Below are 18,706 nucleotides of genomic sequence, written 5' to 3' on the forward strand. Positions count from 1 at the left end.
TGCTTTTTTAAAGAAAAGCAAAAAAAACAAAGAAAAAAAAACAAACTAAGTTAAAAATTATTTTATAGTGGTCGTATATTTTTATAAAGTTGTATGCATCTATACAAAATGAACATGAGGGTTAAGTTGTTGACACTTTTTAAAAGCGGAGATTCTAGGAGCTTATGTTTTCTTATTTTAGCCCACTTTAGATAAAAGGTGCACATATATTTTTAGGGTAAATGCTTCATATCTTCAATATATATAAAAATCAATTGCTGGTTGTCAGTGTCGCTAAAACTCGAGAACGACTAAACGGATTTATCTTATCTTGGCCTTGAAATGTTCGTGGAGGTCTAGGGAAGGTTTAAAATGTGAGAAAATCGAATAATTGCCGGGAACTAATTAAGTTTTTTTTTCATGCCACGCAGACGGAGTCGCGGGCGACAGCTAGTTTTAAATGAAGTTGTATTGATTTGATATCGAATGCTTATATTTTTCGGTTTTCTGCCATGATTTTTTTTAATCTATAAAATTAACAGGAAAGCTATATTCCTTTTAGAAAGGCACACGAAATTTTCAAGAAATTAGAAATCAGATTTTACCAATTCAGTAGTAGACTTTATTAGCTTCCATAAATCAATTTAGTAAAAACATATTCATAGGAATTCGTTATTTAGATTCAGTAGCAAATGCTTCAAACCCCACGATGTTGAGTTAATTCGGACACACGGATTACAGTCGAGTAGGCGTCTACGTGCCGTGAACAAATTAACAGCTATAATTACATGTAAAACGTATGAACAGAGAGGGGACGCACCGAAACAGCCCTTTAGCGAGCGTTTTCATGTTTTATAATCCTGTTTCATGCGTTATTGGCCTCGGTAAACCCTTTGTGCGCTTGTCCGCCCGTCCGGACGCTGCGGTCTTATAGCTACGAGTATCCGTGACGTAATGAATGCCAATTGCCGAACACCCTGTATGTTTTGTTTTGTCATCGTTTTGTTTTTGTTTATAATTTAACTTATTATATGTTTATTGTCATTTATGATTTATTTTCCTCTCACGATGTTAAAGCGATACCTACTTGTTTAATATTATCATGTCGGCATTTTTTTTTATTTACTGCAAATTCAAGTCGTTTATAACTAGCGCTTGAATTTGTCGTCTCGGAACTGAAAAAAATAGCCTAATTGACTCACGCGGATTTTCTTTATAAGTTTATTAAAATACATAATATTTACGAAATATACAATACCTATAGACTTACGACAAGAATACATACAGACACTACAATATTACTCACTTATACTTAACAATATATGGATGGATGTATGTGAGTTAACCACGTAAATCCAAAACGACTGGACATATCTGTAATTTGGAGTAGATCATAGTCTGGAACCGCGCATAGGATTTTTTTTATAATTAAATTCATTTAGTTCTTCAACAATTATTTACTAATGTTTTAAATAATAACCATAGCAGAGGTTTTAAACTCACCCCTATCAGAACGTAGGATACCTCTGAAAGGGTGATACGTAATGAAGGCGCATTTAATTGCTATTTTGCTCGCGTGTACGCTTCCATCCCGCGGAGGGTCCCGGGCCTTTTATCTCGATACATCCCTGTCCCAGTCGTCTCTACGCTGTTTATTTCATTTACGATATTAGATCTTATTCATGCCGTGTTGTTGTACCTATTAACGTATTTACCTTAATATATTTAGATTAGATTTAAGATTTAAACGTTTAAACTTCGTTATTTGCTTGTAGGTGTCTTATATATTGTGTCCCTTATTGATTTTAACAATGAAAGATAATATTAAAAGATCGTTTGACTGTATCTATAGATAAGAATATAGTGTAAAAATAAAAAAATATTGTTATGGAATTTTTAATTCATAATTCACCACTCCTTAAGTAACAAGTTTTGCTTGAACACAGTCACAAATATAGTTTTCAAGTCTAAAAATTGACTATTACATTACTGTTTGTTGTTTGAATTAAAAAACTTAATAAGTGGCCATGAGTTCTTCCAGACTATGCTCTACATCTGTGCCAAATTTTAGCGAGATCCATCTAAACATTTGCATTTTAATATTAGTAAAATATATACTTAATTGGTGGAGTAGACACAACCTGTGCAAGTTCACATAATGTATAACGTTTTCCGCACACGGCGTGGCGCGGCATGTCGGCAGGCTCAAAGCGGCGGGCGCGGCGCCGGCCCTTTGATCTGCCGCTCATACGGTTTAGGTATAATCTGAACCTAAAGCTGAAAGCCCTTCTATTTCGGTAGACTGTCTTGGGGTTGTTCGGTTAAAATTGTATTTATTTATGTTAAATTTCTATGTTTTCTTTGTTGAAATGACAAAACTACTCTACCGTAATGTTACTATGATTTTAAGTTGGTATTTAAATATTAAAATGATATGAAAACATTTTGATACATTTAGTTATAAATAGGATGTTCATCAAACTGTTTATAATTAGTAGATCTCTTTACTTTGATCTCTATTTATTTAATTTTAAAATACTGACCATAAAGGAAATAGCACACGTAGAGATAGCGTATTTTTTAAATTTAACGATACCCAAATCAATTGCAGTTTAATTCGTTAAAAGATTTAAATTGCAAAAATCAAAAGATTCTTTTGTAACCGGAATGAACTTTATTAATTTGATATCAGAGATGTTGTCAGCCGTCATTATATCGCGTTACGCTACATTTATGTTCGGACCACCCGCGTGAGGCATGCTGGACCGGACGTGATACATATTGGCATCAATATCTTATAATATTGCATGATAACATTAACCAAACTGTTTGCAGACATTGTTGACAGATTTAATAAATAACAAAACAATTATTTTTAACTATTATATTGGGTTAAATCACCTAAGTTTTTATTAGGGTTGAACGTTCTATTCAAAACCTATTAGATTTAATTTTAAATTTAATGTACCATTTCCTAATCGAGTTTGTTTAAAATGTATTGTAAATGAACAAACGCCATGCTGTAACTTCTGTTCCGTTGTCACGTCCGTGGCTTAAAGAGGCAGGACACATATAATGGATTTCCATTTGACCGTCGGATCGTTTTAATATTAAAACTATTAAGGCTAAATAAAATTCACCTCTTATCCCTCGTAGTAGCCATTAAATGTGGCATTGATAATATGAGTCCGTAAATCTGCACGACCTCACAAAATACGTCTCGACGATAACTCTTGTGACCAGTAAATAAATATTCAACGGAGGCCATACATCTCACTAATTTAACACTACAGGACCCCATAATAACCATCTATCCCGGACCCTGCGAATAAAATATCCTGCGACATTTTTCTTTGCCTTATCGTATGTTACCAGACGCTAGGGTGACCATGACTTTACGATATTTTCTCTTTTTATTTGGACAGAGGTTTTTGTTTAGTCAGTTCATTCGCTTGTTTTATTACTTAATCTATAACAGATTTTAGTTTATTTTTATAATATACTTTTTATCCGAAGTGTTTTTGTTTTATGTTTTATAATGAATGCCACCATCTTATTATGGATTTAAAAAAAAAAGTACTTAGTAACTTATAGTAAACATATTTTTACCTGTTTGGTACAAAAAATATATTATTACAGCTTTATGATTCTGCTTCTATGACAAATGAAAAAACAAAATATGGTCACTCTGTGATATACTTTACTATCTCTTTCCAAAGCACAACTTGTTACATCAACCTATCTCTTTTCTAAAGTTTCAAGGCGCGACTTCCCGCCGCCCTTTATTCGGCGCGTTTTATTTAGTTTTCGCCCCTTAATGGATTTATCTTGCGTGCTCTGACCTTGTCTGTTTGTCTTGTCGATTGCTAAGTCTTTTAAGTTTCAGAACTCTATCTATTGACCTTGAAGATTTTATAGAAGAAGCAAAATTTTAACACTTTACTTAGTCATAATCATTTCATTTAATTTATATTGTAAATCATATCTCGGCTGGACCATCAAACTATTTATTAATAAACGCAACAGAAGTGTAAGAGAAGACGTTTAGTGTAGAATTAGTCCAAAATTTAAATATTGTAGTTAAGTGACTTAACTTGTGAAAGTAAGTTAACTTTCAATTGTTTGTGATCGTGTGTTATTTTTAAACATTCGAAATACCTTTGTATACCTTATATCACGATTTATATAGTAAAAGGTATAAAGTACATAAGCGTTATGTATCACTATCAGGCGCACAAAGCGGCCACAAAGCGCGCTCTTCGGCGGCACACGGTCGCCTGCGGGCACGCTTTGTTATACTAACAATTACTAGCGCGATGTACCTCGGTTTGTTTCGGCGCCACTCAATTATCTAAAATATACTAACGGAAATGCAAAGAGTAATTAAATATTTAAACACTGCCCCACTGAGATACGTTCACTATTTATTTAAAGAGACCTTAGTATGAGTTTCTTGTACTATAAGTAACGCGAAACCACAAAGACGATTTGTATTCAATTTGTTTTGTCACAATTCGCAAATATTTGTGTACAGGTATAATCGATTTTGGTAGATTTAAGTTTCGAATGTCATTGAATTTTTTTTTAAATTGGTGCTGGTGCAATCGTATATGTATCGAATGAAATAATCATTGGGGCGTGTGGCAACGATCGCCTTACAGATTTGTCGGCACTTTCACGCTCCGCGGCTCAGCCCGCGTCGTACCTGTCACTTGAGAGCTGACATGAGAGTAAAAAATATTGTCCAGATGAAAGCTAATTAAAATTATAAGAAAAAGCTAAGTGTAGATTGGATTTAACTAACGCGTTACAAATAGCTTGATTGAAAAAACAAAGTTCCTTGCTTTTATTCAAAGGTTTTTTCCTATAACATTTAGATCTCGCTATTAAATTCTTATAATTATAGGTCTTTGTGATCGAAATTAAAAATTCCATAACTCTATATAACTTATACAGTACTCTGAGAAAAATTCTCAAAGCTACCTAATTGGATACAGACTACAGACCACTACAAAGAGGGATGTTTGAGATAAAAATGAAAATTAAATCTTCCACGCGGATGGGCAGAGTAATGTTTTTGACGGTACTGAGGCGGGATTCCATCCCCCCACCCTAGACCGTGGGGGAGGATGCCGCAAATCGACTATCAAAATGCTGCTAAAAAAAGTTATGTTTCGACGTAGACAGTGCGACCGGCTGTTTGGTTCTTTTTGGCGGCTTTGCTTTTTTATTCTCGTCTGATGTCATTTGAGATGTGGTTGTGCTTTAGGCAGTTGATTTAGGTTTTAAAATTCATTGTTTTCTTAATACTTCGCACTGAAAACGGAGATTATTCCAATTTTTAAATAGAATTTTGTGTTTATTACTTATTGTATGACAAAATAAAAATTTGTATTGTTTAGATCTTACGTTCTTATAAGTAAATGGTAGATGATATAAGCTGGTCTATCTTCGACTACTTTACCTTCCTTGTTTCTAAAGACTTTTTTTGTGAAAGTCTATGAATAACAAATGAATGTGTAGCCATATTATTCTTTAAAATAACGTTTGCTTTTGAAAATATCCATCAACTATTATAGCTGGAAAGGTAGAGGAAGGCCAAAGCAAATATGGATGGATTGTGTGAAATAGGATATACGTAAGAAGGAGTTGGATTCAGATATGACGGCTGGTAGAGATGTATAGAGGAGTAGTACTGTGCCGAACCTCCGTAGGGATAAGGGCAGGTTGATGATGATTAAAAATATAGATCAACAAAATGAAACACCTACCTTTCTTCATAACTGGCATGTCAGTACCACAGTTTATAGCCTGTGGTCCGGGGCTGAGGCTGTGCAGCTGGTATGGTGGAGTCCGAGTGTCTATCTGCGTCGGCCACGGCGCCCTCGGCCATGCTGGGGCTGAGGCCGGGGCTCCCAGCAACCGCAGACGCTCGTATACTGGCGTAGAACAATCAGAACCAGTTTGCTGATTGCTAGACTTCTCTTTCTGAGCTGCGAGGTTGCGGAGTACGCGATTTATTGATGAAACCTGATAATAATTTTATTTGTTTAGTAAAATATTGCAACGGAATATGATACAATGTTCACAATTGTACGTAACCTTGGTGATAGTGAAAGGGTTAACTTTTATTTCAATAAAGCACCATGTAAGTACTAGGATAGTGTGTTGTCTGATTCTATCAAACTTTATTTGTTTGTGTAAGAATGATGTACAAAACAGTTAAAAATTTAATTTACTTATCAAATTTAATAAAATAAAAAAAGATAAATTAAAACAAATAAATTGAAAGGAAATATAAATAAATGTAATATTTATGAGAACTATTTTTATCACATAAAATTATTGTATCAACAACGAACACGCGTATAAACGTGGTCATGTGTGAAACCTTTGCCCGTTAAAAAAAATAAAAACCTCTTTGCTCGAAGCGGACCTGTAAAATAGGTCCCTTTAATTCGAATCATACACATCCATTGACTGGTTTCCGCGATTGTACTGGCTTAATGCACCAATTAGTAAATAACCCTTGTACTAAAATCTTGTTTGTATATGTTTACACGAATTAATTCCTTCAAAGGCTTGAACATAGACAATATTCGTTAACAATGAGTGTGTTTCTCATTCGAATGGATTTAAATGATTTTTTTATGGTTTACCGCGTGTTCACGCCGCATTAGATTTAATGGACCATTTAAATAGAGCTTAATAAAGCTACCTGAAATTCGCCAAGAGTCTTAACTAGTTGGATTACGATATAAGAATGATTAAGAGGTTTTCCCGTGCAATATACTGTTTAAGAAAGGTACATATTTATTCTCAAAATACGTTTTTGTAAACTGGATTAGTGATGAACGAATTACTTAAAAATATGTTGAGAAAATTGCATGATTGATTTTTATTTTATGTTAAAAGAAAAAAAATGTTGATTGTTTTCTGTTTAAAAATTAAAACAAATGAAAGAGTTAATTAATAGACAAAGGATAAAGAAATGTGATAATTGAATGTAAATATTGTTTGTATTCTTTTGAGCGGAGTAAAATAACGTTTAATTGTCACGAGCCATCGGGTACAACTCTTTGTTAATTCGTCCAGTAGCTTGTTAAAAACTTCCATTCCATTTTGTTACAGAAGTCAGCACGGCTAATAAGCAAAGAAGTAATAACTTTTCCGTTCGGACGCTCACGGCAAAGATTCTGAGACTTGTTATAAATTTCTAATACAATAAATTTAACTATTCTAGTGGATAAAGAAATACGTCTACTTGACTTTGTGAAATGTCGATAAAATTTTTGTCGATGTAAGTTATTAAAATATCGAAACTCATTTTAACAGATAATAAAAAAAAATCTATCGAAAACTGTCAACTGTCAAATGGTCGGATCATAGACTGAAAAAAAATGTTTTAGTTTTTTTTAAATCTACATTCGTTCGTCGAACGCGGCTCGCTTTCTCGGTCCATCGGGCATCGCGTCAGCTGCCCGTCACAGAGTAGCGAAGACCACCGCGCGGCAACGTCTCGAGTTACCATACCGTCTATCGTCTTACTGCCTTCCTGCCCTACGTCTAAGTTACGCGCCACGTCCGCTCGACGCGCTGTCACATGGCCGTATGACAGTTGGCAGACTGGTGGGACATTTTTGGTTTTTCTTCACGGGTGGCAATGGGTTATGGGTGGCCAGTCGTGTTCCCAATGATATCTGCCTGCTATTATTATAATTAATCAGAGGAAGCAGCAGACTTACGAATTACTCTCTACTTTAGTAGAGTTCGTTGACTCGTTTAAAAGACGTCATAAATATTGTTCATTTCTTCATCCCATAGGGTATCCAACGTGTTGAAAAAGACACATAAACAATAGTTAAAATCGTGAGATAGTGAAAATTAAACTATTATTTAAAATTTACTTAAATACACGACATATAGCATTATAATAAAGCATTTAATGCAATAAAACGCCCTTTGGTTTACATTCACTGTTGATTTCAATATAGGTTCTTCATTAAATTAATGTTCCATTCAAGAGGCCGTTCATGAGAACGCACCTAATAAATCGCCGCATATCATTTCACTCTCAAATGATTCCCAATACACAATTGTAAGGGCGAGCGCAGCACCTTAGACTTGGAGTATAACAGTGCCCCAAACAGAACGCCCCCTGTGACGCGTCAACATAATACATATTTATTGACAAACTGCCTATAAGTCTCAATCAAACAATGGTATTCCTGTATAAAATCTATTGACCCGTTTCTTTGATTGCACACAACAATGCACGAATCAACAATTAAATTTAAATTTCACATCGTGGGAATGGCGCGAATTAAGTAAGGCGCGCGCTGACATCTTACGTTCGAGTGGCTAAATTCTTTTTTTTTTGTCTAAGCGATGGGTGTGTCGCTATTTGCGGCCTTTCTTTCCGGCCAGCATTGTGGACGCTTTTATTTTAATTGTTCGCGTTTTCTTTTTGACAGATATTTTTCGAATTATCGTTGAATAAAAATAATTCGCACTCCGTTCCCAATGCTTAATAAAAAATAATTAGTCATTCGATTTATAAATTCGAGAATAAATATATTCCGGTTCGTCATAAAGAACAAAGCCTCTACAGGACAAAAATATTTAAATATAAAAATATTTATAAAAATTAAATTTTATTTTAATCGGTTCTTTTCCCTTGAATTACTGATTTGACGCTCCTACACAAAAGTGGAAATAAAATTGATATAATAAAAAAAAATAAAAATCCTTATATGACCTTCAGTCACCGTAATTTGCAGTGAATTTATATATATTTTCAAAAAGATTTTAATGTTTTGCACGTTATAGAACACCCTGTACTATAAATATTGGCCACTTGCCGTTTATTAACTTAAATAATCAAACAATAGTCACAAGAGTCAAAAGGTTCGTTCAAACGAACAATCCGTGCACTCCAATTTAGCTATGTAATTCAGAATTTAAAACAAAAGAGAAGCTTGATATGCAGCTAAAGAGAACAGAAAAAGGTGAGCAGTTGTTCGCTTACGTTGCAAAAGGCTCGAAAAACATCTGAGAAGAGTAAAAGTCACCCAAAATATTGACTCGCAAAGTGCCGACTCCGCGCACAATACCCAGCAGGTTGTCTTTTGTTGCCGACCCTTCTGTGCCTAACAATGCTTCCAGTTAATGCACTGCTTTTTTATTCGGCTCACATTAAAATTAAGAGTGAAGTAAGCGAGCGTTGTATACGATAGTTGAGATTCAACTTTGTAACTTGATATTTTAGTATTTAAAAATGTTACAAAAATTAACCGCGGATTTAAGACAAACGCAAATATATATTGTTCGAAACCACACATAGTGCCAGTACGAAATCTTTGGTAGAAAAGAAACTCTTAGCATACCAAAGAGGTCGAATACATCATCTATTATTTTAATTACGCACTGTGTTTTACAGCTGTTGTTGCCTATCATAATTATATTAATCTATGAATTAACTGATAAAATTAGGGTTATATAATTTAATTGTACAAATGGCTATTAATTTACATGTATTGTTTAATCAACTTAAAATAAATATAAAATAATTATGTTTGAAGTGTCTATAAAATTAATTATTGATTCCATCTAATTAGATTTGAAATGCAATGTAGTTCATGCAAATCGAATATAATCAATAGAGACCCTTTATTTGCGCGTTCCGTTTCGCAAAACCTCGCTACAAGATCGGGTCTTGCGAAATAAAATAAAATAAAAAAACGCTCTCTAAGCTTATTGAAAAGTATTCTCGCCCTACGTTCACGGCGTCTGAGCAAATATAAGATAATTTTCCCGCTTCACCTAACACGGTATTTAGGGGCACCTTTCATACTTTTTACGGACTACCGTTTGACGTTGGTAAGGTACGTATGGCGAATTGTAATTTATTTTGTATTCAAAATACCGGAGTCACGTGGAAACACATTTTAGTATTTTCCTTAAGTTGAAGTATTTTGAAATAATTGGAATAAAATACCATTTATAAATAACACTAGAACAATTCGTTTTAATATACAAAAGCAAAGTTAATTTCTTAAGGGATGACATATTAGATTACATTACATAGTAAGTTAGATTATACAGTATCCGTAGTGACAAAACAGTCGAACCTGGATAAGCAAAAACTCGGATTAGAGAGAAACGTCTATGAAGGCGAATAATATCTTAGTCTGATATATAAACAGTGACAGTGAGTGTTTAGCCGTGTTTATATATCAGTTAAGTATAATGTCTCACGAAAGTTTGAATAATTTAATATCTTAGTCCCTTGGATTTTCGATTATCGAGGTTCAACTATATATAATTATATTACTATAACGATCAAATAAAAGTTTGCACATTTCTTCTAGTGAACATAAAATTAAGTGTAATTAAAATACATTTTTGAAAATATTATTTTCATATTTAATTACAATTCACTACTAGAAAACAATTTGAACACATCTCCCAAATTTTCCTTTATATTATTGATAGAAAAATATGTAAAAGCAAATTTATATTGGCATCATATTCAATTTTTCGTGGATCGTCGCGATTTTCCACTAGATGTGCCGCCGTAGTGAAATCACAACAAATATACTTCGGACCGAACGGGCTGGCGTAAAATTGATTATTGATTTATTTTTATATCCCAACATTATAGGAAGGACGGGAGATTTGTGCGTTACGCGTCGCTGGTGAGAGATAATAGGGCCTGAAGTGAGACTGAGTAATTGTCATGTCAGACGATGAAATAAACAGATTTAAATTATTAATTTATAAAAAATATTAACCACGACAATTCTACAAACTTCATGTCTTTTAAAATTATTTTCTCTTAAAGAAAAAGATGTGTTTTATCAAAATATTTTTAATATTGCATTTATTTCAAAACTATTATACTAAAAGTACTTGATATGTTTATTAATAGTAGATTTCATAGAGTGGGCACTTGTGTGTGTTTCCACTGCCGAAAAACCTGTACACAAATATATTTTTGTCTCTTTCACTCTCTTTAAAAACATAAGATAACATATTTTTGAAAATCGTAATCGTAATCATCATCAACCTGCCTTCGTCTCTACGGAGGGTCAACTCAGTATGTACTCTTTCATACATCTTTATAAGCCATATCTCAATTCATTCCCTTACGCATATTCTCTTACATACAGTCCATCCAAACTTCTGTATTCAAACATAATTAAACAGGCGTTGTTGTCAGCCACAGGTCATAGTTACCAGTAGAAAGGCCCTACTTACAAGACGTTCAAAGACTTGTATGGATTATATATTCTTTAGTGCAAAAATAAAAGTCAATATGGTGTATTGTGAATAAAATATTGAACAATAATGAGGTGAAAACAGCCGAAGGGTCAATACAATTAAATAAGAACATCTTTGAGAGGCAACCAAATGGCAAAAGTCAATTGTGTTTGCCACGTCAACTGCTGTGTAAATCGACGCTAATAATAATTTTATTTTAATGACAATAATAATCGTAACCGTTATTATTATTTAAAATAATATAATAGTGTGTATTATTGCATACGGCACGGGGATGAACGCTCGAATGAATCAGAATGTCAACTTTATAACGGTCCTATGTAACACATTTTTTTTTCACAATAGGTCCTCGTTTAGTTTTATTCTTAGAAACGTTTTAAATGTGTGTTTTACTTTTAATAGCCGTAATGAGAAAAAGTTTTATTGTTTATAACATAATAGCTGTCGCCCGCAACTCCGTCCTCGTGGTATGAATAAAAACTTAATTAGTTCCCAGCAATAATTCGCTAGACCTACACAAACATTTCAAGACCAAGATAAGATAAATCTGTTCACCCCTTCTCGAGTTTTAGCGAGACTAATGAACATTAATTGATTTTTATATATAGACTAGCTGCCACCCGCGACTCCAAAAAACATAATTAAGTAGCCTATGTGTTCTTCCAGACTATGTTCTATATGTATGCCCAATTTCATCGAGATCCGTTCAGCCGTTCTGGAGATCTTTAAACAAGCATCCATGCATCTAAACATTCGCATTTATAATATTAGTAAGATTGAAATTACAACAGAAAACAATTTGTAAAAGTAGATTTTCAATAAAAGTCCGAAAAAGGAATTCAACCCGCGGTTTAATTATTAAGTTTTTAGTATAAAGAAACAAATGTGAGAAACTATATAACTAAACTAATAGTCTGACTAAAACTCTATGTAAATTACAAATAACACTCTTTGCTATAAAGAATAAAATGAATTACTACGCACTATACGCTTACATATTAACATATTTGCGGCGCAATAACTACTATAATTACGGACAACTGACACTGCATAATCACCAAATTAAATCTAGCATCCGATTCTTCAAAAAAAAAATCATAAATATTCAAGAGCGGAGAGATCTCGATAGCTACTATTAAAACAGGTTTCGGCTACTGTCACACATATTCTTGTCTCTATTTTTTTCATGAAAATATAAGGGATGACAATATGTATTAAAACAAGTCTCACTGTAATCGAAACCCACTGCAATAGTCACCCTCTAACAACAAAAGCCCCGACAAGAACATCGTTTAAATACACAAAAGAGACACTAGAGTGTGGACGCCGCATAAAATTATAATAAATATCTGTTGAGAGAGAATGCGCTTTTAGTAATACGAGTAAAAGAGACAGTAGCGGTCATCCTAGGGTCACCATGAGTTAAGGGTTACACATATTCGAATTGTAAAAATGTTAATACTTTAAGAAAGTATTAGAACATAGTATAGTATAGCTATGATGTTCTTGAGAAACTAATAAACTGAAAATTAAATTAAAACTTGAGATAAAACCATAAAAGGAGCAAAAACAAATCTGGATAAATCTAGATCATGAGTACATCGGCACTAATAAAACAGTAGATTCCTCCTACTTTTCAAATCGTGAATTCGTGTCAAAAAGATCCATGTCCTTTATTTCAATACTAGCTGTCTCCCGCGATTCCGTTCGCGCGGAATTAAAAAACTTAGTAGCCTATTTGTTCTCGCAGGCTCTCTATGTCTTTGCCAAATTTCAGAGATATCCATCCAGCCGTTCTGGCGATACCTTCTAACAAACATCCTTCTATCTTATATATACATCCTAACATTTGCATTTATAATATCAGTATGAAGTATGATTAGACAAATTTTCTCAATTGTTTAAAAGAACAGTCTCTCAAAATGTAATAACATGGTCACCGTAGGTCATCCCTATTTAGTGTGTGCAGTTACCACAGACGTAAATCGCAGAGGTGACAATGCATTGACATGTCATTTGATTCGCACAGGGGCTATTACACGTCGCACGCTGTTTGGGGCAGTAATAAGTCATAACTCATGTGTTAACTCGAAGAGGGTACTCTATGGTATCTATTAATGATTGCGATACCATTTTGGTGATGAGCTTAGTGCGGAAATCATGTCAGGCTGGCATGATCTTTTGTGTGAATTTGACTATGTCATTAAAAAGTATATTTTTTGTCTTGTAATATAACAATGGGGAAAAACTGCCTTATGCTCATTATAGATGCTGAATAGCAATGACTTCTAATGTATATAATTCTGTACATGGACAGGCTATGGACTACAGTATTTTGTGCTTATATGATTTTTGCCATTTTGGCGTTAAAGGTAGGTATTGGTAGCGGTGGTGAGGATTGTAACTAAGAATAGAGATAAACTGTAAGTAACATCAACAGGTATGTCATGCATCACTTTAAGATGATACGAAACAAAAGTTATTAAGCTTCCACGATTCCAAGCAACAACCTTGCCATATAATAGAGATCGCTTAAGATAAAATCACCGAAAAAACGATGGCTTCTGGAATTGCGTACTCTCTTTCTTATTCTTACTTACTTACTTACTTCACTCTTATAAAGTTGGACTTGAAAACAATTACAGATAACAACACCTAGTGCTAATTTAATAGTAAAATTTAAAAGATCTTACTTTTACGGGAATATAAGCAATAAATAAAAATATTTCATATTAATTATATGAATAGAAATGCGTAGCAGTTACCTACGTCGTAGCATGCTACGGCGTACAAAAGACTTTAACGTTTAACTTTAAGAAGTCAATGAAGAATTTATTATATATTTGTCTGTATTTTTCTAAAATTAATTACGTATTTAATCATCAAAAAATTTCTTAACCTTTATAAAATGATAAGCGAAAATAAAAGACCTTCATACATCTTCTTATCATATCTATTCTATTCGTTGATTACGATCACGGATCGTGTGGAATGCAAAGCGAGATTTGGCTAATGAATTGGTGCGTCTGTCTGTGCACCACAAATGGCGATATTCGCATTAGTCATCCGATAATAAGGCAATATCGGTGAGCGCTTTGTACTAACAAAACAGATTATCGAGATTTGGAAATCTACAAACTTTAATTGTTTAATTAATGTTGACAGCCGCACTCAGAGTCACAAAGGTCCCTCTTAGTGTAGATTTCTGACTAACTGCGATAAAAAGTAATGTGATTGTTGATCTTTGCTAGGTGATAAAGATTAAATACGAAAAAAATACTTTTTTTTAATCTTATAGGAAAAAATGGTAATAAAGGAATATTAATAATTACGCTTTTAAAAATTATCTTATTATAAATAGTAATCAAAGTTATCATAAATATACGTAAAAACGTTTGAAGTTGAAAAATATATAATTATTTAGAAAGAACAATAAAAGATTAAACATAATTCAAAAGGTATCGATATTCGTATAAACTAGTGGTGTATCGAATCGATAACTGGAATGAATTTCATATGTAAAGTGCTGAGAGTGGATTAAAATTAAAACTGCGTAAAACGCACAACATATGTCGATATTTTGAATGCGCTGCGCCAGGGGAGGCACCCTACTCTATGTGACTTTATTCAAATACCGTACGCGTTGTTGTCAGCAGTTTAAAAACAAATAAAAATGAGAAGAGGGGATCTTGGATTTTCTTTAAACATTAACATTATTTGGTTTAAATATTAAATACTTTACGAAAATATTAAATAAATCAAATTCTTTGTTTGATAGACGGACAAGTGATAATTTAATAAAATGCATATTCATTCACTCATTCACATAATTAATCGTTGGTTTCTGAGAATAAAATTCCTGTGTAAAACATATCTCTATTCCGTCAAAGATAATGAGATGGTTGTTGGTATATTAATACAGCGATTTTGGTGTCAGAAACCAACGATGATTCATTCAGATTAATTAACAATAATTCTACCTTAATACATAAACAAAATAAGATGAATTTAATATGTATAAATAAATCTAAATCTTTGAGCAGACAAAGCCGAGAGACAGCCAAATTAAATTCTCCCCTTGAAGACGTTCATGTTGTTTATCAAAGAATGCCTAAACGGCTGATTATGATGTTATGTAGTGCTAGGAGTTTGGACCGTTTGATGTGCAGTCAGCCGTATCAGCCTAAGAATGCCTCGCGGGCCACGGCTCCTGCCAAGTCTTAGCTATGTAAACAAATAAGGATACTTTAAATAATACTTGTGGTAAACCTACAAAGTTTAAGATTTGCTTATCTATTTAATAAATATTCAAACTATTAAATATAGCTTCATTCAAAATATCACATCATAGAGTTGCAGATATAGAAAAAAAAAATTAAAAATTTGTAAGCAAGAAGTAATAAAAAATTGTAATTTAAATGTCAAGATTTTCAGTGGTTATAAACATAACAAAAAAGAAAAAAAAATCGCTAACGAATTTGCGGGCGGAAGTTAGTATTTTATTTGTAATTTATTAGATCTTCACATTTTAAACACCCTTTGTATCAAATCGAACAAAGTTCCCCAATATGTTGTAATAACTAAATACTAATCGTGTATTTTATCTTATCAAGTATCTGTTGATGTACGTAAGTTTGTATCAGGGGGACACAAGTACGGTGCTCAAAAGAGTTAACAAGTTATAATTACATTTACAAAAATTAGCTTGAAAGTGTAAGACCACAGACAATTTCAAGGGTTACCCTAGTAATTTCACTGTAATGGTACGATCAGTGGGTTCGATTATGTATTTCAGCGAGGGCACTGCAGCGCCTATGAATTTCTTAGTTTTAGAGTCATGATTTTATTTAAAACGAAAAGAAGTAAGTATTGGTTAGTAGTAAACTATTGCAATCCTATTCTGAGAAACAGAATGATTTGTTTTTGTTGACTGTACATCGAGCGACGATCATTTCGAAGGCGAACACTGCGTGATTCTGCCTTGATACTCTCAATCTGCTTCTCAATATACATACACATAATGTATGAATAGGTGATAATTATATACTATTCTTATGATTACAAATATCTTATAGATAACATGACGTTTCACATTATTTACAAATTCAATCTTAAATTCCTTTATTACAAGACAATGGGTGTTGATAGTTGGCTCATATTTTCGCAGTTTTTGATGCCACAGTCATAAACAGTCATAAAAATATTGATTCCATGTTTAAAATCCCATGGCCAATGTTCGGTGCGTACAGTTTGAAATAAAGCGGGGTAGGCAGTGTAGGGTGACAAGCGAAGCGAGATAAGCATCGTAGCTACACGTGCGCCCCCCTCGTCCCTCAGCACCCCGCATCTACCCCGCGCGGGACACGCAATTTTTATACGTTATCTTTCATTATTGTTATTACGCGTTATGATTTTAAAAGGTTTTATTGTATTTTAAATGTTTAAGTTAACTTCAAAAACTGATTTGATTATTGTTCGTCTTGTAAGTTAAAACCTATAATGATGATATTAGTTATTAAAAAAAACTCCTTTTCCAGAGTATACTCTACATTTTTTTCTAGAAGAGTAGAAAAGAGTTTACACACATTTTCTAAACGTAAAATTTTACGAAATTTTCACTTGTGATAAAAATTAAAGAGTTTGTAATTACTTTATAACTAAAATAAAATAAAATCCTCAATTCAAGTACATTTTAAGTACAGCAAAATATGAATAGGCGGAGCAATATTGCACAATATTCGTAATCCTGAGATAATCTTCGTATTGTGCCCGCGTGCCGGCCGCCCGCCGCGATCGTGAGCCATGTTTATTGGATTCGAACCTTGTAATTAACTCATTCTAAATATATCGTGAGATATTGAGACTTACGTATTACTTTTATTGAATATTTCTATTATCCTATATTAACCTAATTATGAATTAAAATATAATTTTACTAAATAAGTAACCACTACAAAATAAATGAATTAATTAATACTATATTAAATAAACTATGTACTAAAACTAAACCAAACTAAAAATAAAACTAAATAATATAAAAAATCTTACGAATTGTTATTATGTGTTTATGTAATTAATTTTTGAATATCCCAGCACTATATGTTTTATTGTACTTATAACTTATTATACTAATTTTTGACCGTGGTTTGACATGCTTTCGTTTTGCAAATATAAAAAAGATCCGTGATACAACCTGAAACTGAATGAATCATAATTAATTTTGGTGAAAATGTGTAATTTGGTCCAACCTTAAAGATAGGATAACTTATATCATAACAACATTGACAAGAATATTTGTTATTGAAAATTAAAATGCGTCAATTTGTATATTCGTCAGAATAAAATAAGTTGGTTAGATAGAAGGCAGTACAAGTTTGTATCCGTGCGAAGTTGGGGCGAGGAGATAGTTGGTTTAAAAAATAAACATTTTATTGGCCCCGAAGCTACTTATGGCGAGTGACAGAAACAAACAATAGCAATGACAAGACAATCGCTACAATTGTATCTATTTATTTGCTAACAATTGCACTCAATATGAATGTAAGCCTTAAATCCAACGAATTGTGGTATTAATTTCCCTCCAACACTTCTTACTTTTAAGTAACATACATAAAACCACAACACAAAGTAATAACAACCTTATTTCTTTGTAACACAGTCTAATATGGTTAGTAACTTTTTATTAAATCTTACTTGACTTTTCTGCAACCAAACATGAACTCTACATACTTATTTTTAAAGTTAAATTTTGTTTGTATGTAGTGAGATAGGGTAAACGTAACTATATGTGACCACATGCATGCCACGTGTCCGCCACGCGTCATCTCCGATAATCTTCTTTCCACGTCTCCTTTGTTACAATTTGTGCTGCACATCCCCTTGCGCTGTGAGATCGCCGATACTGATATGATGTTTAATGATATTTTAAATCAGTGCTCTGAACAAGATATTTATTTAGTTGTTTTACTTCGGGATTACTTTCAACTTTTCAACTACATAATATAAAGGAATTATCAGTCAGTGCCGACAAAGTTCAATCAAATAGCGGATAGTTTGACTTAAAGTGAAGTGCGATAACAAATAACCGAAAGTCGTGTTACATCCAAGATAAGTTTATTTTGTTTGTTTATTTATAGCTTTGGTTACGAATTCAATTATGGATGTTAAAAATTTTAATACGATTTACTATTTTTAAAAAGGATTAATGTCAGTTCGTTATTAAGATTTGCAAAATACTCAAACACAATAAGAAACCATTCCAATTTAAGTGTTTTAATCGAGGTTTTGTTATTGTAAAATGTAGTAATAGCTTAACATGGATATTCTTAAAATACATTTTATGTGTAAATAATTATGTACTTATTAATTTTTTTATGTATTTTTTATTATTCAAGAGTATTTACCGAAAAAAAAATACTATAAATTGCTAAAATAAATATACTTT

At 32.8% G+C, this 18,706-nt stretch overlaps 1 protein-coding gene across 2 annotated transcripts in view; it reads right to left on the reverse strand.

Moving 5' to 3' along the window:
* LOC106120647 (paired box protein Pax-6) overlaps nt 1-18,706 on the reverse strand; it is a 35,907-nt gene that overhangs the window by 8,145 nt on the left and 9,056 nt on the right. For both annotated transcript variants that reach the window (XM_013316013.1, XM_013316012.1), the window contains exon 5: nt 5,751-6,009. In XM_013316013.1, the coding sequence (XP_013171467.1) occupies nt 5,751-6,009 (259 nt within the window). The remainder of the gene's footprint in view (nt 1-5,750; nt 6,010-18,706) is intronic.

This window comes from Papilio xuthus, unplaced genomic scaffold (assembly GCF_000836235.2).
Source record: "Papilio xuthus unplaced genomic scaffold, Pxut_1.1 DF826949.1, whole genome shotgun sequence".
Classification (NCBI taxonomy): domain Eukaryota; kingdom Metazoa; phylum Arthropoda; class Insecta; order Lepidoptera; family Papilionidae; genus Papilio; species Papilio xuthus.